Below are 21,900 nucleotides of genomic sequence, written 5' to 3' on the forward strand. Positions count from 1 at the left end.
CACACAGGGCTATCAGGAATCGATACGAGAATCGTTAAAGAATCGGATCGATAAGCAAAATCGTCAGTGGCATCGATATTGATAAAATATTATCAATTCCCTATCCCTAGTTAGCGGTCTGGGGCCGCACCTCGTAGGGCAAATTAGGCTATAGTGAGCTTTATGCACACTATAGCATTTCCTCGGGACTGGTGTCCTGAGATAGCAAAAAAAAGGCAGATGGGAAATAATTAGCGTAGCTGCTGTTCATAATATGAATGCATTTGATCTGATTTAACTGTATCTCATACTCATAAAAGGTATGAGATGCATTATGTGAATGCTTGGCTAAAGAGATGCGTCTTTAATCTAGTTTTAAACTGGGAGAGCGAGCCTCTGAGCCTCGGACAATATCAGGAAGGCTATTCTAGAGTTTAGGAGCTAGATGTGAAAACGCCCTCCCTCCTTTAGTGGACTTAGTTATCCTAGGTACGACCAGAAGCTTCGAATTTAGCGATCTTAAAGAGCGCGATGGATTGTAGGGCGATAGAAGATCCCTTAAATACACAGGAGCTAGACCATTTTGGGCTTTATAGGTCAGTAGCAATACTTTGTAATTGATATGGAACTTAATAGATAACCAGTGTAGAGATGATAAAATTTGTGTTATATGATCATATTTTCTTGACCTAGTAAGAACTCTAGCAGCTGCATTTTGGACTAACTGTAGATTGTTTACTGAGGATGCAAGACAACCAGCTAACAAAGCATTACAGTAATCTAGTCTCGAGGTCATGAATGCATGAACTAACTATTCTGCATCAGAAACAGATAGCATGTTACGTAGCTTAGCAATGTTTCTAAGATGAAAAATATAATTGAGTGTCATCAGCATAACAGTGGGAACTTATTCCATGTTTTCTTATAATATTACCAAGTGGTAGCATATAAATTGAGAATTGCAGAGGGCCTAATACAGATCATTGCAGCACTCCAAAATTTACTGACGTTATCTTTGATTTTTCCCCATTTAAATGGACAAAATGGTAACGTTCTGATAGGAACGATCTAAACCAGCTTAATGCCTGTCCCTGAACACCAGTGTAATTTTGAAGTCGATCTAAGAGTATTTTATGATCTATAGTGTCGAACGCAGCACTAAGATCGAGTAAAACTAGTATTGAGATACAGCCTTGGTCAGAAGCTAAAAGTAAATCATTTGTAATTTTAACAAGTGCAGTTTCTGTGCTATGATGTGGCCTGAATCCAGACTGAAATTTTTCATAGATAGCGTTTTCTTGCAAGAAATTGAGCGGACACAACTTTTTCTAGTATTTTAGACATAAATGGAAGATTTGAAATGGGTCTGTAATTTGCTAGGTTATTTGGATCTAATTGTGGTTTCTTAATAAGAGCTTTTATAACTGCCAGCTTGAACGTTTTTGGAACGTGACCTAAAGATAGAGACGAGTTAATAATATTAAGAAGAGGCTCTTCCACTACAGGTAACACTTCTTTCAGTAGTTTAGTGGGTATTGGATCTAATAAACATGTTGTTGGTTTAGATGCAGTGATAAGTTTATTTAGGTCTTCCTGTTCTATAGTTGTAAAGTGCTGTAGTTGTTGTTGAGGGGCGATAATTGAGGCTGAATCATAAGACGCTGTCAAAGATTGTACATTTACAATTGTGTTTCTGATGCTTTCTATTTTCTCAGTGAAGAAATTCATGAAATCATTACTACTAAAATGTAACGGAATATTTTGGTCAAGTGATGTCTTTTTTTTTTGTTAGTCTAGCCACGGTGTTAAATAAAAACCTTGGATTATTTTGGTTATTTTCTATTAGTTTGCGGAGATGCTCAGCCCTGGCTGCTTTTAGAGCCTTTTTATAACGTAACATACTGTCTTTCCACGCAATTCTAAAGACCTCTAAATTAGTTTGTTTCCATTTGCGCTCTAAATTACGAGTTTCTCTCTTGATAACATGCGTAGCACTGTTGCACCATGGTGCTTTAGTTTTCTCTCTAACCTTTTTTAATCTAATTGGTGCAACAATTTCTAATGTACTAGAGAAAATGGTGCTCATACTGCTAGTCATTTCCTCTAGTTCATCTGTTAGTTTCGGTTCACTGAGGAGCTGAGATAGATCAAGTAAGCTATTCAAGAATCTATCTATAGTGGTTGAAGGATTGTTCTGCCTGGTCGATAACACGGCGCAACATGACACATTTCAGCCGTACGTAGTATGCAAGTTACCATGTAATGATCAGTGACATCATCACTTTGCGGTATAATATCTATATCGGTTGGATCGGTTCCATATGATATAATTAAATCGAGTGTATGATTAAGACGATGAGTGGGACCACTAACGTTTTGCTTGACCCCAAAAGAGTTTAGTAAATCTGTAAACGCAGCCCCTAACGCATCATTTGTGTTATCTACGTGTATGTTGAAATCTCCAACAATTATTGCCTTATCGACATTGACTAATAGATCTGAGAGAAAATCCGCATAGGGCCCTGGAGGTCTATATACAATAGCCAAGGCTAGAGATAACAGGCATTTCTTTCTTACATCTAGGAGCGTAACATTTAGCACAAGTACTTCAAACAAATTAAACCTGTGACCATTTTTCTGAGTAACATTAAGAATATCTCTATAGATTGTTGCAACACCGCCGCCACAACCAATCAGACGGGGCTCATGCTTATAACAGTATCTTGGTGGAGTGGACTCATTAAGACCGAAATAATCATTCAATTTAAGCCAGGTTTCAGTAAGGCAAAGTACATCGAAGCTATTATCTGTGACCATTTCATTTACAATAACCGCCTTAGGTGTAAGCGTTCTAATGTTTAGAAGACCTGGCTTTAGAAATTGTTTTTGTTCACTAATATTGAGATTTTCTGGTTTAATCACAATTAGATTTTTCTTAGATCCTGCAGTAGATTTATTGTTTGGCCTCACTAAACAAGGAATAGACACGTTTTCTATATAGTGTTCTACACTGGTACTTATATCAATTAATTTGGGACAGCAAAGAATGTGATTTGGACTTTGACTTACTAGTCATATGGTGTGTAACGTCTTGGAGACGTTGTCCGACAGAATAGCCGCTCCGATTCAGCTGGGGTGCAGGCCATCAGCACGGTAGAGCCTAGGTCGCTCCCAAAACAGATTCCAATTATTTACAAAGAGCAGTCTCTATTCATTACACCATGACATTAACCATTCATTTAGTGCAAACAATCTACTGAACCTTTCTTGTCCTTGTCGGTACGTGCCGCAGCCTGATGTCGTTCACTCCCGCATGCAGCACGACAGCTCCGACGCGCTCGTCACTGTTCAGGATCTCGGGAACCTGCGCAGCGACATCAAGAACACGAGCACCAGGAAAGCAGTGAGTGCCTACCATACCTTTACCTGAGGTAGCGCAGACATGCCGGACGAACACAAGATAAATTTAACCACTAGACTAGAGACATCAGAGCCATCGGCAAACATCAGAAGCATTAGCTGAGGAAAAGCTGTTCCAGTCGGGGTTAATGAGCGTTGAATGCCCGGTGATCGCCTGGATACATTTTTCAAATAGGTGCTATCTTTATAAATAAACCACAGATTTGAGCTTTAAACAACTACATTCTCGACTGAAACACTCTTAGAATTACATTTCGTGACACGATAACAGTAGTATTTTGATATTACGGGGGTTTTCTCCTCTGCTATTGATGCTTGCTGGTTGGTGCGAGATGCATTCTGGGATAACTGGCTGTCTCAAGTCCGCACAAGTCACCTCTCGATGCATCCTCTGTAAAAGGGCGGATCAAGAACACATCCGGGGATTTGAACTGGACTTGGCTAGATGTGAACTTGATGTAACTTGATGTAATGTGAATTGGAACAGTACTTGGGCAGCGATTGATGACGTTTCACAAGTCCACAAGAACACAAGTACAGACAAGAACACATATTGAGAAACGGGCAGAGTAAGGAGGAAGAGAGCCAGGAGCATGACAGAAACGCTGAATAAAGTTATTTTGATACTTTTGCAAGTACTGCTAGTGTGTGGGACTTTCTTTTATTCTTCATTCTGTGCATGAGAAACATATCTCAATGAAATAATTAGTTCAAATATTAGTATGTGCTTCATGTTTGCTTTATAAAAAAAAAAACTTACTTAAACTGCAGAGCCTTCTTGAAAACACAGAAACACATATAAACCAGTGTACGTTCAATGCATTAACATAAATATTTACTAATGCAAAAGTATACTTTCAAGCAACCAAGTGTGACTGTATATAGATAAAAAAATACTAAAACAACATGCAAGACGTGTCTCATGCCCTACCCTGTGAGATCATTGGCTACATTCTTAATCATTCATCCATACTAATTATGTCTATAAAAGTGCAAATACTGTCATGAAATTTGCATTTGGCAGCCACAGCTGAGCTCAATGGTTAGAATGCTTTTCTTTCTTTACATATTCCTGGTTTTCCATCAACTTCATACCAAGGCGGGAAACACTCTTTGCCGAATGATTGGAGAACCTAAGTCCCCGCTGCTTTCCAAGAACGGAGACATAACCATTGGTGCACTTTTTGCAATACGCAGTAAAGAAACATTACCTTCATTTCAGTTTACACGAAAACCTCAGCTTCTGTCATGCTCCAGGTTTGTTACATTGGAAGCATTATGTCAGATAATGTTTTGAAAACAAACATATTTTAAATGAAATCTTAAATGCATTACATTTATAAATGTATTGTACAGTAAACTTTTATAATATCTGAAATGTTATGATATTTCAAACATGAGTATCTGAATTTATTTATTTATTTAAAGCTGAAAGCAAAAAATATTGTTCACTTTTCTAACCTTTTATTTTTATTAATTGTTAATTGATTATTATAGTTTAATGTTTTCACAGTGTGAATTTAAGAGATTTCAGGATGGCTCAAATTATGATTTTTGCAATTGAAGAGATTAACAGAAGTGAAAGTTTGCTCCCAAATGTTTCTATTGGCTATCGTATTTATGATACCTGTGGTTCAAGACTGTCTGCTATGAGTGCAACTATGGGGCTGATGAATGGGCCAGAGTTTTCTGATGAGTATAGATGCAATGGACAGTCTCCTATACATGCTATACTTGGAGAAACTGAGTCTTCTGCCACAGTGATTCTGTCCAGAACTACAGGACCTTTTAAAATTCCAGTGGTAAGGCGTAGTGACACCAGATGTTTGAGAAAATAACCACACTGATGACTGTTTCAATGTTTGTTTGTTCTTTGTTTGTTTTTCTAGATAAGTCACTCAGCCTCATGTGAATGCCTCAGTAATAGGAAAGATTACCCCTCATTCTTCAGGACTATTGCTAGTGATTACCACCAAGGCAGAGCACTTGCATACATAGTCAAGCAATTAGGCTGGTCTTGGGTGGGAGCTGTGAACAGTGACAATGACTATGGAAACAATGTTATGGCCATATTTCTGAATACAGCTCAGAAAGAGGGGATTTGTGTGGAGTACTCTGTGAAATTCTACCGAACAGAGACTGAAAAACTCAAAAAAGTGGTCGACACAATTAAAAAAAGCACAGCAAAAGTGATTGTTGCATTTGTTTCACTTATTGAAATGGGCTTTCTTATTGATCAGCTAAGTATTCAGAATATTACAGGCTTTCAATTGATTGGAGGAGAGGGATGGATAACTGCAAAGAGTTTGATCACTCCAAAGAGTTTTCATGTGATGGGAGGGTCACTGGGGTTTGCATTTAGAAAAATCAATATTGACGAGTTTTCAGATTATGTTATTAAGGCATTCTGGGACACAGCTTTTCCATGCTCACAGATTGAGGGGAATTATTCTCAATATGCATTAAGGTGCAGCAGATATCAAGATCTACTTACACTAAAACAAAACAATGAAGATGTGCCTGAACAAAGATATGCAAGCAACGTATACAAAGCAGTTTATGCTGTGGCTTATTCTCTACACAGTTTATTAAAGTGCAAAGAACAAGAAGGGTGTGAGAAAGGTCTGACAATACAACCAAAACAGGTAAAAAAAAAAAAAAAAGTAAAAAATAATAAGAAAGTGTTAATAGCCCATACCTCAAAAATAATGTACCAAACCTGTATTTTTCAATAGGTGGTCGAAGCTCTAAAAAAAGTCAATTTCACCGTAAAGTTTGGAGATCATGTGTGGTTTGACAACACTGGTGGTGCAGTAGCCCATTATGAAGTCGTGAACTGGCAGCAGGACTCTGATGAATCATTCCAGTTTAAACCAGTGGGTTACTTTGATGCCTCACTTCCCCCTGACCAGAGCTTTATGCTTAACACAAAAAATATTATTTGGGCTGGAGGACATCTGGAGGTAAATGGCAATCTGTTTGTAGGGTGTGTTTAAATTACAGTAAATGTAGACAAAAGGCACTGCATCATAGTATTTCAAAGATACTTCAAGCTCTGCACCATTTAAAGTTTAGGGAACAACAGTATAAAAAAAGATTATATTGGCTTCATGTTATGCTTTAACCATGCAAGATTCTGTACTCAATAATATTGACAAATTAATGTCGTTTGTCAAATTAATGAGTCAGTATAAATAACTATGGGAAACAATGTAAGATACGGTTTCACTAGTTAACATTAGTTAACTACTTTAGATAACATGAATTATGAACAATATTCTACAGCATTTATTATAAAATTAATGCTAATTTCAACATTTACTAATACATTATTAAAATCTTTAAAATTAAAATTATGTAATACACTGAACTAACATGAACAAACAAAGAACAACTGTATTTTTATTAACTAACATTAACAAAGATGAATAAATACTGTAACAAATGTTTTGTTCATTGTTATGTTCGTTAATAATTTAACTTATGTTTACTAATGAAACCTTATTGTAAAGAGTTAACTATATATAATGTATTTTCTATGTAGAAGCCAAGGTCTGTGTGCAGTGAGAGCTGTCCTCCAGGCACTAGGAAGGCTGCACAGAAAGGAAGACCTGTCTGCTGTTATGACTGTATTCCATGTGCAGAAGGAGAAATCAGTAATGAGACAGGTAATCTTCAGCCCATCTCACAGTTTCATAGAAAATTATTTAGTTGCTCTTTTTGTGTTCTTCTTTTGCTGTTCAGGATGCAGTATCTTGTCAAAGGAGTTCATAAATGAAAACATGTCCCCTAACTATAGTGATCACAACTTCCTTTTCCAGATTCAAATAACTGCAAGCAGTGTCCAGGGGAATACTGGTCTAATGCTGAGAAAAATAAATGTGTGTTAAAGACTATAGAGTTTCTGTCATTCACAGAAGTTATGGGTATAGTGCTAGTCTTTTTCTCACTGTTCGGAGTAGGATTAACTGTGCTGGTGGCCATCCTGTTTTACAGCAAGAAGGACACCCCCATAGTAAAAGCCAACAATTCAGAGATTAGTTTCCTGCTGCTCTTCTCATTGACTCTGTGTTTTCTCTGTTCACTTACTTTTATTGGTCGGCCCACTGAGTGGTCCTGTATGTTGCGTCACACAGCGTTTGGGATCACTTTTGTCCTCTGTATATCCTGTGTTCTGGGGAAAACAATAGTGGTGTTAATGGCCTTCAAGGCCACACTTCCAGGAAGTAATGTCATGAAATGGTTTGGGCCTGCACAACAACGACTCAGTGTTCTTGCCTTTACACTTATACAGGTTCTTATCTGTGTTCTTTGGCTAACAATATCTCCACCATTTCCCTATAAAAATATGAAACATTACAAGGAAAAGATAATTCTTGAGTGCAGTCTGGGTTCTACTATAAGTTTCTGGGCTATTCTGGGTTATTTTGGTCTACTTGGTGTCTTGTGTTTCATTTTGGCTTTTCTGGCTCGCACGCTGCCTGACAACTTCAATGAAGCCAAATTCATCACATTCAGTATGCTCATATTCTGTGCTGTATGGATCACATTTATCCCAGCTTATGTCAGTTCTCCTGGAAAATTCACTGTAGCTGTGGAGATATTTGCCATTTTAGCCTCAAGCTTTGGTTTACTATTCTGCATATTTGCACCTAAATGTTATATCATTCTGTATAAGCCTGAGCAAAATACAAAGAAGTATATGATGGGAAAAACAACATCCAAGTCCTACTGACAAATAAAATGATGTCTATATTAACATTGCAACATGTTGGTGTTTTTTCTTTTATGTTTTTATTATTTATTCAAAGACAAAAGATTTAGTAAATTCACGAAAAAACATTTGCTTATAAATTGATAAAAACAGACTTTTATATTAAACAAAATATAATGCTGTGGTGTAAGTTATATCAAAAATAGTACCTTTCATATATGCAAAATGCAAAAAAAAAAGCTACAATATGTTTGTTTTTTCGCCGCTAGGGGTCGCTAACCTCTTTCAATAACAAAGGCGTACATTGATGACGCTGATTGATCTAATAATGTTTATGGATGAGTGAATACATTGATGTTTTGGTAACAATTTTCAATTTGGTTACAATACGGGTGCACTAATATGCATTAATTAATGCTTAAATAATGCACAGATAAACATGTGTTAATGTATGACTCATGAAGAACTAAACCATTAATTAATGATTACTGCATCAGCAACTAATAAAGATTCTATATGGTTAATAGATTAAGTAACATATGAATTGTTATTCATTAAATGTTAATTAAATTAACATAATGTATTAATTCCTTAATAACATATTTTATTAAACTACTTGTCTGGCCTTAAAATTTTGATTCAGAATTTTATCACTTCGGGGTAGATACGCGAAACCGAAATCATCCCGACAACGCTTTATCTATAGAGTGCTAAAGGGATCCTTCACAGGCCAGAGACTAGTTGGCACTTCAGCACTGCGTTGTCATCGGGTCCAGGCGAAGATCAGTGTTGCCACAGTTACTTTGAAAAAGTAATCTGATTACTGATTACTCCTTTAAAAAGTAACTTAGTTAGATTAAAAGTTACTTTATTAGTTACTTTATTATTAGTTACATTCAGCAGCTGCCGACAACACTCCCGCCGCCTCAGCATAAAAATGACAACCGGTTTTGCCCACACTCACTTTATTGGAAGTGCATTTTTAACAGTAATGTCAACATGTATCTCCTGACATTTTGAGTTGAACTTAAAAACTATTTCCTGCAAAAAATTCATGTTTTTATAAAAAATGTGTAAATAAAGACAGTCTTTCTTGACTTCACTTAACATACCGTATTTTCCGCACTATAAGGCGCACCGGATTATAAGGCGCACCTTCAATGAATGACCTATTTTAGAACTGTTTTCATATATAGGGCGCACCGGATTATAAGACGCATAGAATAGAAGATACTGCAGTCAAACGTTTGACTGGGTTTGCGTTATGCATCCACTAGATGGAGCTGTGCTAAAGGGAATGTCAACAAAACAGTCAGATAAAGTCAAACTTTATTAAGCATTCTGACCACTCCGTTCACTCCCATGGTAACGTTGTTCAAACGTTGATGTGCATATTAACATTATCTTCCCAGCCTTGCTCACTCTTCTCCCAAACGTGGAGGGGAACTTTTTTCCTAATTCAGTAAACACGTATGGGATCAAATTCCCGCCAAATATATAGCGGTCACGTATAAAAAAATAATAAGCGTGAATCAAAAATTTAAAAACACATGTAAAAATATATTGCATAAACTGAAAAAAAAAGCAAAATGATCAGAATAGCAAACAACGTGGTCACGGATCAAAATATAATAAGCGTGAATCAAGAAATAACAAGCATGAATAAAAACTTTAAACACATTAAAAGTAATTTTGCACAAAACTTAAACTTATGGTCATGCTTTCTTAAAAAGTATGTTTTCCTTGGTTTTATTACTGTGTACTTTGTGCTTTCTTGCATTTTCTGCTCATATTTTACTCTTTTGTACGCTTGTGCTGTTTTTCTCTTCGCTCTTCTTTCTATGTTCTGCGCTTGCTTTCCCAAATGTTGCAGTTCGAGTTTCATGTAAATTAGCGCGGGCTTAAGCGTCACCATTGGTCCACTAGTTCTAGATTGACAGCTACTCCTCTAGCCAATCAATCGAAGAGGGGAGTTGACGTCACACCAATGCGACTCGTGGCTACTGATGCTTATGTAGGAGTACAATTTCTTCAATTGCATTATAATATACTAAAATGTTATTTTTCTAATACTTTTATATACTGTTCAATTTCTTATTTGTGCTTTGTTATGTGCATTTATTAAATTAATTATTTTCGCTTGGCATACCAGCGTGATTAAGTCACCGCACACTTCAGTGGGTGGTGCGCGCCCGTGATGCACTTCATTCTGAGTAAATATAACAACAAAGCACTGCTTCCAGGGGAAGACGGCTAAAGGTATCTAAACTCTGGACATAAATAATTAAATTCATCTTTTTTGAGATACATGAGAATGTTAATGTGCACACTTGTAATTGGTGTTAAACAATATTACTTGGCTCATGATGTCAATATGCTAAGGCTGCTGTAGTAAAACATCCTGCAGTTATGAAACATTACAATTCGTTGCAAAAACTAAAATGGCCATTGTCTGAAGACTTTAGGACTTTGACCTGTCACCGCTACGCATTGCCTACCTTTTTTTTATTAACCTCGCCAAATTTGACCAGATTATTGAAAATGATTGTGTTACAGAGAAGATACAGACACCAGTTGAATTTAATACAGTGATTTATTACAAACGTATTGTGTTTACTTACATAGCTACATAATTGCATATTACTTTAGGATTAATGTTTTAAATATAGCTTAAAATGTGAATACAGCAACATCTCCATCAGCGATAGGTAATGTTGTTTCTAGAGTGCCGCTGTCCTGCAGAGTTTAGCGTCAACTCCGATTAAAAACCTCACCTGTCTTAAATATCCTACAGACGATGATTAGCTGGTTCAGGTGTGTTTGATTAGGGTTGGAGGAGCTACTCTGCACCCAGGACCGACATTACCCATCCTTGTTATTGATTAAATATGAAAGTAAAACGGCCAGTAGACGGTGGCAAAACTCGGCGCTCGCGGTGCCAGGTCCAGTGCATTAGAGGTGAATGATCGATCATCACACAGGCATAACTGTAACAGGTCGTCGTTAGGATGATGAAGTTAACGATACCATATTGCCAGGTATACAACAGGTTGAGTTGCAGGCACACATGCAGTTTAAAGGTGTCCTGCCACGGAATTTTTTTTGCCAACTGAGTTGATGCTGGTCGTCTTCTCCTGTAGCCTATAACAAGTAAGCAGCATCAGTAGCCACGAGTCGCATTGGTGTGACGTCAACTCCCCTCTTCGATTGATTGGCTAGAGGAGTAGCTGTCAATCTAGAACTAGTGGACCAATGGTGACGCTTAAGCCCGCCCTAATATACATGAAACTCGAACTGCAACATTTGGGAAAGCAAGCGCAGAACATAGAAAGAAGAGCGAAGAGAAAAACAGCACAAGCGTACAAAAGAGTAAAATATGAGCAGAAAATGCAAGAAAGCACAAAGTACACAGTAATAAAACCAAGGAAAACATACTTTTTAAGAAAGCATGACCATAAGTTTAAGTTTTGTGCAAAATAACTTTTAATGTGTTCAAAAGTTTTTATTCATGCTTGTTATTTCTTGATTCACGCTTATTATATTTTGATCCGTGACCACGTTGTTTGCTATTCTGATCATTTTGCTTTTTTTTTTTTTCAGTTTATGCAATATATTTTTACATGTGTTTTTAAGTTTTTGATTCACGCTTATTATTTTTTTATACGTGACCGCTATATATTTGGCGGGAATTTGATCCCATAAACACGTAGTAAAAGAAACAGTCTGATACCACTAAATCAAACGTTAGTGCATAACTCAACATTCTTCAGTTACGTATAACACGTAAAGCTCACTTTTTCAGTTCATTCCCCGTCCACGAATCCCTCTAATTCTTCTTCTTCAGTGTCCGAATTGAACAGTTGGACGACTACGGCATCCAACCTGCCCGGTTCCCTCTCGTCATTATCCGAGTCAGTGTCGCTGCTGTTGCCTGGCAGTTCAGATATTATTCCTGCCTTCGTGAAAGCTCGAATCACAGTTGAGACGGATATATCAGCCCAGGCATCCACGATCCATTGGCAGATAGTGGCGTAAGTCGCCCGGCGCTGTCTCCCCTTCTGTCATCCACTGCTCCCACGCAGCTCACAGTCTAGCTTTGAACGCCCTGTTGACACCAAAATCTAGCGGCTGGAGTTCTATAGTTAATCCACCCGGAATGACGGCAAGCTCCGAATTAGTTTGCTTCACTTGTTTTTTGACAGCATCGGTGATATGGGCGCGCATGGAGTCGTAGATCAATAGGGATGGAGATGTGTGGAAAAAGCCACCCGGTCTCTTGACGTAAATTTCTCTCAGCCACTCACTCATCTTTTCCTCATCCATCCATCCCTTCGGGTTAGCTTTGATGACGACGCTGGCTGGAAAGTTTTCTTTTGGCAAGGTCTTCCTCTTGAAAATAACCATGGGTGGAAGTTTCTGGCCATTAGCCTGGCAGACGAGAACTACAGTGAAGGATGACTTCTCATTCCCTGTGGTGCGTATAGACACTGTACTGGGCCCCGTTTTCTCCACAGTGCGGTTCAGGGGAATATCAAAGGTGAGTGGAATCTCGTCCATGTTGGTGATGTGCTCTGGCCGGATCTTCTTTTCAGTGATCTTTTTTTGCAGTATGTGCGGAAAGTGACCAGCTTTTCTTGGTAATCTTTTGGCAGTTGCTGCGAGACGGTAGTTTGTGTGCGGATGGAGAGATTACGTCTTTTAACAAAAGGAAAGCACCAAGAAGGGCCGCATCGAAATTTATCGATGTTCATGTCCCGTGCTAGCGCTGTTGCCTTCATTCGAATAGTGACTGTAGAGACGCTTCTACTTGCTGCTCTCTGTTCAACAACCCACTGTTCGAGTTTGTCCTCTAACTGTGGCCATCTCGCTTTGTTCCCTCGGAAACTCTGTTCAGTCTTTTTTACTTGGCGCAGGTCATCTTCTTGCTTCCTCCATTTCCGTACCATTGATTCATTAATGTTGAATTCTCTCGCTGCTGCTCTATTCCCATATTCTACTGCGTAACCAACAGCCTTGAGCTTGAACTCTGCATCGTAAGCGTGTCTCTTGAAAGGTGCCATTTTGGGGTCTGTATACACACACAAGTGGTGTAGGACTGTGAGTACGGTAAGCACAATACCGGTGTTTACTGACTACGGTAGCCGTAATGCTGCAAGCGGTGCGGCTTTGTAGTTTACCATATAAGGCGCTCCGGATTATAAGACGCACTGTCGTTTTTTTGCGAAAATTAAAGGCTTTTAAGCGCGCCATATTGTACGGAAAATACGGTAAATATGTTTTTGTTTTTCAAATAAAATAATGACAGTCTTTCTTGACATGACTCCAAATGTTTCTTCAAATTTGATGTAGTCTTTTTTTTATTTTAGCTAGATAGCACTTTGTCGCCACCAGATTGTACAACGAACCTTAATATTGTCATCTTTAGCTGACACAAACTCAAAATAGTGACGGGTGATGCGGTAGGTGACGCGTTCATGTACCATGTAAGGGTGGCGTTGCCAATAAAGCACCTACAAGCTCACAAAGAACTGGCAAAAGTAATGATTATGAATATGTCAAATATAGCAAGAAGACATTTTAATTGTTTATTAATAGTTTTCTGTCAGTGTCGGCTGCAAAGATGAAGTTGACGATGCTTACTCGCCATCTTCGCAGTAAGTAGTGAACGCGCCAGAGAGAAATGCACATTTCATACGGACTACATAAGCAGAGAGCAGTCTGTTTTCGTTTCGAATTGTTCTGTTTAAAAGTAGACATTTCAATATAAAAATAGCCTCCTTGTCGTGATAATCTATTGTCTGCTATATTTAGCCTACTTCTTATTTATTAAATCCAGGCAATTGGTCAATGAAACATTGATTAAAATTAAGATACAATTAATACAAAACAAAATTCAAAAGGCTTCTGACTTGATCGAGAGCCTGCATGACACCATACGATGGGATTAATGCTCCAAGAGTGCTAGACCACCATTTTTGTGCACAAGTGAGTCCGGGAATGCAGCCATCTTCTTGGTTGGTAGAAGGAGCTGAATTATGTAACTGTGGAGAGCTTGGGGTGGAGTGTGTATTTTCTGGTAGCTGGTAGAACATAAACCAGTCTCTGGAGTGGGTCGAGTCGTTTTCTGGAAGTTTGTGGCTTCATACGCAGGTGAGGAGGTCGGTGCATATGGGTCTCAGGACAGCCATGTGGTATCTGCACAGAGGAAAAAACAAAACAAAAGAGAACAACAGCAACTGAGCAGTATTCGTTGTAAAGACTGCAAACATTAGGGTTGTATCCTCTGTTCAATCTGAGTCTGCTATTTGTTGTTCCTTTCCCTAATTCTTAATTCATGAGACACCTAAAAGGAACAGTGAGGTGAGGATGGACTAGTGGAGGGGAAAGGCCTATAAGGGAAATCTTCACCGCAAGGGTTGGCCCCTGAAAGCCTGTTGCTTCCGGTTCTTCCCTGGGCTCCTCACTGGTCCATGTGTCTGCCCTATCCTATCCCTGTAGGTGGGGGAACAATTTTACAGTGTGACACATGAGTCCAAGTTTTCTTTCCCTGACACAATACTGCAGCTGCTGTAATCAACATTACTTGATGTGGTACGTGCCACTTAGGTTCTAACGGCTTTTGTCTGAATGATTTTATCATGTCCCACTGACCTGGGATGATTGGGTGTCCACCCTCTGGTGGAGTCGGCCAACACAACTCAACTCTCTCTGTGGCACTCTGTACTGCCTTTGTAAGGTGTTCACAGTAAGAGATCAGGGCATCTGAGGCAATGTGAACATCAGCATTTCTAAGATCAATCACACCTGGCATCTGCATTGGGCGTCCTGTAATAATCTCATGAGAGCTCAATCCTACTGATCTGTTAGGTGACGCTCTCATACTACACAGTACAGCTGGCAGCGCTTCAACCCACGATACTCCTTCCTGATGCATTTTGCTTAGCCTGGTTTTGATTGTTTTGTTTGCCCGTTCCACCTGTCCTGATGCTTGTGGCCTATATGGGCAATGTAGATTCCACTTAATCTTCAACATTCTAGACACTTCCTTGACTACCTGTCCTATGAAGTGTGTACCTTGATCTGAGTCAATGCTGTCTGGTAATCCCCATCTGGGAATGAAATCAGTGACAAGACATTTAGCAGTATGTGTAGCTGTAGCACGCCCTGTTGGATAAGCTTCTACCCATCTTGAGAACTACCAAAACGTTACTACCAAAACGTCAGTTTTTCCCTTACAACGAGGCAACGATATGTAATCAACTTGCAGGTGACGAAATGGTCCTGGTGGAGCTGGGGTATGTGCTGCTGGTGTAGTGGCTGCTGGTACAATATTATTTTTCTGACATATAATACACCTCTTGGCTGTTTCGGTGGCTACATTTCTGAATTTTGGATTCCACCATTGATTTGAGAACATGTGATTCATCGTTGCTGGACCACTGTGACCCAAATTGTGTATTTGTTGAGCCAAATATGGCGACAGTGATTCGGGAGTGACATACTTCCCCCCTTTGGTCCAGCAACCGGATGAATCCACTGTGGCTCCTTTGTCTAACCATGTCCATGCTTCATATAAAGGAGCATCTTTGTACAGATCAATGATTGATTCAGGAGGCAGAATTGTTTTCTGTGCTGCACTACCTGAACACACTTGCACAGTCTCATAGGAACAAGCCTGTTTAGCTGCTACATCTACAAGATTATTACCTTTAGCTTCCACAGTGTTAGTTGTGAGATGTGCGTTCACTTTAATCACTGCTAATTTCTTTGGAAGTTTCATGGCAAACATTAAATCTTTCACTAATCCAGCATGCTTAATGGGGGATCCAGCTGAAGTTAGAAATTGTCTGGTTTGCCAAATGACACCAAAATCATGAATTACCCCAAAAGCATACCTGGAATCTGTGTAGATATTTGCAACCGATCCTGAAGCTAGCGTGCATGCTCTTGTTAAGGCTACTAGTTCTGCAGCTTGAGCTGAAAAATGATCTGGAAGACGACCTGAAACAACTACTTCAGTGGTGGAAGTTACTGCATATCCTGCTCTTCTGTTAACTTGAGTGGAACCATCAACAAACAACTCCAATTCTGAGTTCTCTATGGGAGGTTCTGCTATTTCACTTGTCGCTGCGTAAGTAAGCGAAACACAATCATGAGTCATTTCGCCTTCATCCTCTAACACAACTTCAGTCATTGCAGACATCATACATGAGGATGGGTTCCTAACTGGTGCACGCTGTAAAACAATATTCGGGGCTGTGAGGGTCGTTAACCAATTTCCCCAACGAGAGGAAGTGACAGAAGTGACTTTTGCTTGATTCATTAGTGCGGACACTGTGTGAGGGCATCTTACGTTTACAGTCTGTCCTAACACCATTCCTGATGAAGCCTGAAGCGCTAAATGAACTGCCTGTACTGCTCTGAGGCATGGGCCCACACCTTGAGCGACTATGTCAAGTTTACCAGAATAGTAATGAATTGGGCGTAAACTGCCCCCATGATCTTGCATTAGACATGCAGTCATGAAGCCTAAGTGTTCATGGACATAAAGCACAAAGGGCCTATCAGATTGGGCAATTCCTAATGCTGGTGCTTGACATAGTGCTCTCTTTAAATCATTGTAAGCTTTGAGGTGAAGTTCTTCTAAACAAACATAATCTGAATCTTTACCATGGCCTTTCAACAAGTCATAGAGAGGCTGAGCAATCGAGGCATATTCTTCAATCCACGGTCTACAGTAACCTGCTGTTCCTAAAAATAAGCGGAGTGTTTTAATGGTAGTAGGCGGAGGTATGGTTTTGACTGAAGCCGCTCGATCCTGTGTAATGGATCTATTTCTTGCACCAATTGTTTGACCCAGAAATGTGACTTGCTTTTTAGCAATTTGAGCTTTGTGAAAGCTGCATTTGTGTCCTCTTTTTATGCAAATAGTCCAACAATGCTGCCAATTCAGTTTGATGTACCTCGTGATCTGTTGAGGCAATCAAAATATCATCAACATATTGTATTATAGTGGACTGTTTTACCGGACATTCTGGGTCACACAAATTACGTCTGACAGCCTGATCGTATATGGTTGGGGAGTTTTGAAATCCCTGTGGCAATCGGGTCCACTGGTATTGTTCATAGTCAACTGTGAAAGCTAACCATGGCTGGCTGTCAGAGTGCAACGGTACAGAAAAGAATCCATTAGACATATCAATTACTGAAAAAATCGTACAATCTAATGGTAAGCCATTACAAATTGAAGATTGATCTGCCACTAGAGGGGTGATTTTATCAATATGTTTATTGGTTACCCTGTAGTCTATTGTAAGTCTCCATGTTGCATTGGACTTCTTGATGGGCCATATGGGTGAATTGCATGGACTATTGGTTTTAACTAGCACTCCTTGCGTCAGCAACTTTTCTACAATAGGTTTGATCCCCTGTATAGCTTCCTTATTGATCGGATATTGTTTGGTGACCGGAGGTGGAGTCCCTGTCAATTTAACTGGTTCTACACCTGTCAACAAACCACAATCATCTTTGTCTTTAGCCCATATTGGATGATTCTGTAAGTAAGCATACTCTGCAGGGATTACATTATTGGTAGAAACTTGTGCTGAGGAAATTTTAATGCTAGCAGATTCTGAGGACATGTCTAAAGTTAGATGTACTTGTCTCAGGAGATTAAATGTATTCAATCTCTGTATTCAATGGAGCACATAGCAATTTTGTAGTCAGAGTTTTCGGGCCAAATTGTACCTCTATGGGCGGGGTTTCATACAAAACAGAATCTTCACCTATTACGCCAGTTAAACAAAGTTTGGTTTTCTGGTACAGGATGTTTAAACCTTTAGCCAATTTTGTAGGAATTGCTGTAATTTCTGCACCTGTATCAAGCAAAAAGTCAATCTCTTTCTCTTTTATGCTACCTTTCACAAAAAGTATTTTGTCATTGTGATGGATTACAGGGGAAAGGTAGCTACTCACAGCCCCAACAATTAGTTTTTTTCCTGGTCTTGTTGTGCTCTTAGAAGAGCCTGAACGAGCTGTCCTAACGCTTCAGTGGACACTTGCGGAACTGCTTCAGGGTTGTAAGCAGGCTGAGAAGGAGCAGAATTATGCATCGCATTTCTTTTTGTATCTTGCAACTTCTTCCTACACTCTTTTTCCCAATGTCCTAATTTTCCACAATAGTTGCATTTGCCTTCTTTTTTAGACCACCTGTTTTCTTGTTTTGCTGTGCTAAATGTAGCTGCTGCTATTCTCACTTTGTCTTTAACAATAGCATCTCGTTCCCATGTAGCCAACCTTTCTAAGTTACTTCTGAGAGTTCTGTTAGACCAAGTTAGATCTAGGAATGGCAAAGCTCTTCTGTACTCAGCTACCAGGCCATCTGCCCAAATGCGAACTAGGGGTCCTTTATCATCTAGCACACTTTCACGGTCATCAACGATTCCACTGTAAGTTACAGATGATTGACAAAACCTCTCAGTATATTCACTCACAGTTTCTTATTTCTTTTGTACACAGCTAGTAATTCTAGACCAATCTATTTTGGGTCCCAGGATATTCTTAAGAATTTTCAAGACACCATCTCTCAAATCACCTTTACTGGCATGTAGCAGTTCAGAAGCAACAGCAGACTCAAAATTGTTGAATTCAGATTCAGTTCAAATTTGTGACATCAGCTGTGTGACTTCTGGCGGACACATGTCGTAAAGACGCATTTTGCTTTGGCAACAGTTTGTATATGGACAACAGAAGGGTTGGTAGGAACACTTTCAGTTCCCTCAGTTCCCTGAGATCTTCTCCTAGCGCCACATACTCTTACCGAACTTACAGGCTCATTAGTTACTGATTGGATGGCTACATCTGTTTCAAAGAAAGCTTGTAAGTCAGGATAAATGTTATCAGGCTGACTAACTTCTTCTACATCAGTTTTTTCTATAGCTTTGTTGCGGTTCAATTTCTTAGTCAAAGAGGAAACTCTAGCTCGTAGTTCTTTGTTTTCTTCCTCTAGCTCGGAGTTACGCTGAGACTGCTGTGTAGCTAGTGCTAAACCCAATTCTCTGTGGCAACAGATTATACCCTTCACATTTTTCTTGCGGATACTTGCTCCAAGCCCCTTTTTACACTCATCTATCGACCAAGTCTTGTCTGGATGAATCTCATATTTCTGCGTTAGTTCTTGTCTAACTTTCTCATTTAGGTTCATTTGTACTCCTAACAGTGATTTGAATTCGCTGTCTGACCACAAAGGAGTTGCTAGACCATTTTTTTCAGTTGTGGGAACTGTTGAAGATTTTATTATTTAGGAAATAAGTAATTCAGCTATATATACACCATTATTTCCTCTGTGTGTGCCTTTGGTTTGACTTTTGGGGGGCTTACAGAAAGGTCAGAATGCTGATGCAGCAGATAATTCTATTTAAGTGTGTCACATGGTGCAAGACCCTATCTATAGGATGTATGACCATTTTTGGAGGCGATGTATGTATATATGTGAAAAGCTAACCGATGTTCGGGAGTCATCTCCTGCAGGGAGTCATCTCGGCTTTGTTTTGTTAAATAAAGTCTACAATATTTCTGGCATCAAAGATCTCTGAGAAGTGATTTCATAAAAAGATTGAAACCACAACAAGTGGCACCCCAGATGGGACTTGTTAGGAGCTGAAGGAACCACAAAGGCCATCACTGGTGACCAGTGGCCACTGTACTTTGAGGTGAGCATTTTTGCTTTTGTGTAAAGTATGTGTTGGTCACCAGCTGCCCGGAAGTGGTAAGAAAAGCTTCTTCAAATTTAAAAGAACTAAAACAAAATTGAAAAAGGGGTCTTTGATTCCAGAAATGATTGCATGCAGTTTGATTTCTAATAAGAAGGCCTTGTAGATATCAAGTAGTTTGTAATAGCGCGGGGGAGCTCCCAGTAGTGTTTACCAGTGCTTATATGATCCTGTGTGGATTTTGTGAACACTGGTGTTGCTGATTTGGCGCTAAGTTGTACGAATATTTGTTGTACGAATATGCAAGAATCTGTGTTTTGCTTTATTAAGTGGGCCTCGATGGATAATAGGCAAGAGCATGCATACAGATGATTTGTATTTACTGATAAGGATATCAGTGGCTGATAAGGATATCAGTTGATTTATCTGTGTTTTTGCGTTTCAAGAGGGCCTTGATGGATGATTACGCAAAAAGCATGCACACAGGGTGTTTTTCTTGTAAGTGGGCATTGAATGATACAAGAATAGCATGTACACAGAAGAAGATTTTATGTTGTCAAGTGGGCCTGGATGGATGACAAGCGTACTGATAAGGATATCAGTTATTATTGATCTGTGTTTTACTTGTAAGTGGGCCTTGAAGGATACAAGTAAATAGCATGTGCACAGATGAAGTTTTAGCCTATGGTTACCGTCTTGTTATGGGATTAACAAGGGTCTGCTCAGGTAAGCTAAATCCTTTAGAATAGGGTCGTTTATAGTTAAAGAGGTATTGTTTTTTCACTGTGTTGAGGAAGTGAATCAGTGAATCTTAGAGGTATTGTTTTTCACTGTGTTGAGGAAGTGAATCAGTGAATCTTAGAGGTATTGTTTTTTGCTGTGTTGAGGAGGTGAAACAGTGAATATTTAATGTAGTGTTTAAAAAATTTTTTTTGAGAAGTAGCGAATAATTCAGATCTGACAGGGAATAGAGTACAGAATAGGGTGTGTGTGTCTGTGGGATCCTGTGTCTTGCTTGACTGTGCCTGTGGGTAAAAATAGTGACCCCCCCTGACCCTGGTCACTTGAAAAGGGACAAAGAATGTGTGAATGAGATTTAGAGACATGAAATAAATGGTGTGTATTAACAAAAGTAAAGGAAGACAATTGTTTCAAGATATTAACTCTGCAGATTATTGCAGTATGAAAAAAAAAAAAAAAGAAGTATTTAATCAATAAATGTAGCCTAATAATATATATATATATATATATATATATATATATATATATATATATATATATATATATATATATATATATATATATGAATAGATCAATATAAATAAGATTGCACGTGCTTAATATGTTATATCTGAATACGTCTAAATTTGTATCTCATTATCCCTGAAGACAGAGTGGAAAAAATTATTCCATTGCAGATTATTAAATTTGTGTTAAGAAAAGTGTGTTGAAGGTGAGTAAGATTGGGTGACTAAGTTTCAACAATCATAAACATTTTACAGGAATCTTAGAATTGTAGTAAATGGGAATTGTTGATTCAATAATTAAAAAGAAAAGATGAGGAATTCCTTGATGTTGGTTGAGAAAAATGTTATTCACCATGCTAGATTATTTGAACACAGCATGCAAAAATAGAATAAAGATTGAAAGCTGATTTTATGATAGGGAAAAGTTAATTATACTTAGATTTTCAAAGTTAGATTATTGCTGATATTGAAAAACAGAAATAGCTTGCTTTTTCCTGCAATGAAGAACTTGCTTTACTAAAAATAGAATGGAAGAACTGCTGTTGTCAACCAGTGAGATTTTTATATAAAAGAACTAGAAAAAAAAAAAAAAAAAAGATGGTTAAAAAGTGAAATTTAGATAAAGAGCTGACAGCTCAGGCACAATTGGACCTAGTATTTTTCAAAGTTAAATTTGATTCATGCGGATCTCTGAGTGTTCAAATTTCAGATGGCTTCACTGACAGTTTCAATGAAAGCAACAAGAGGCCAAAGGTCAAAGAGACTGCAGAAAGAAGACAGAAGTGGGTGAGGGGCTTTCTGCTCCCCTCCTGAAATTGACTTTCTGGAA

At 38.7% G+C, this 21,900-nt stretch overlaps 1 protein-coding gene across 1 annotated transcript; it reads left to right on the plus strand.

The window, feature by feature from the left end:
• Positions 1–4,447: 4,447 nt before the first annotated feature.
• On the plus strand, positions 4,448–8,134 carry LOC307002772 (extracellular calcium-sensing receptor-like; the record flags this gene model as incomplete). The annotated part of the gene is made up of 6 exons (XM_079620684.1): positions 4,448–4,656; positions 4,913–5,201; positions 5,289–6,044; positions 6,135–6,362; positions 6,944–7,067; positions 7,221–8,134. The coding sequence occupies 6 exons, from the start codon at positions 4,448–4,450 to the stop codon at positions 8,132–8,134; spliced, it is 2,520 nt and encodes an 839-aa protein (XP_079476810.1).
• Positions 8,135–21,900: the final 13,766 nt, after the last annotated feature.

Source organism: Phoxinus phoxinus (assembly GCF_949152265.1).
Source record: "Phoxinus phoxinus genome assembly, chromosome: 8".
NCBI lineage: Eukaryota > Metazoa > Chordata > Actinopteri > Cypriniformes > Leuciscidae > Phoxinus > Phoxinus phoxinus.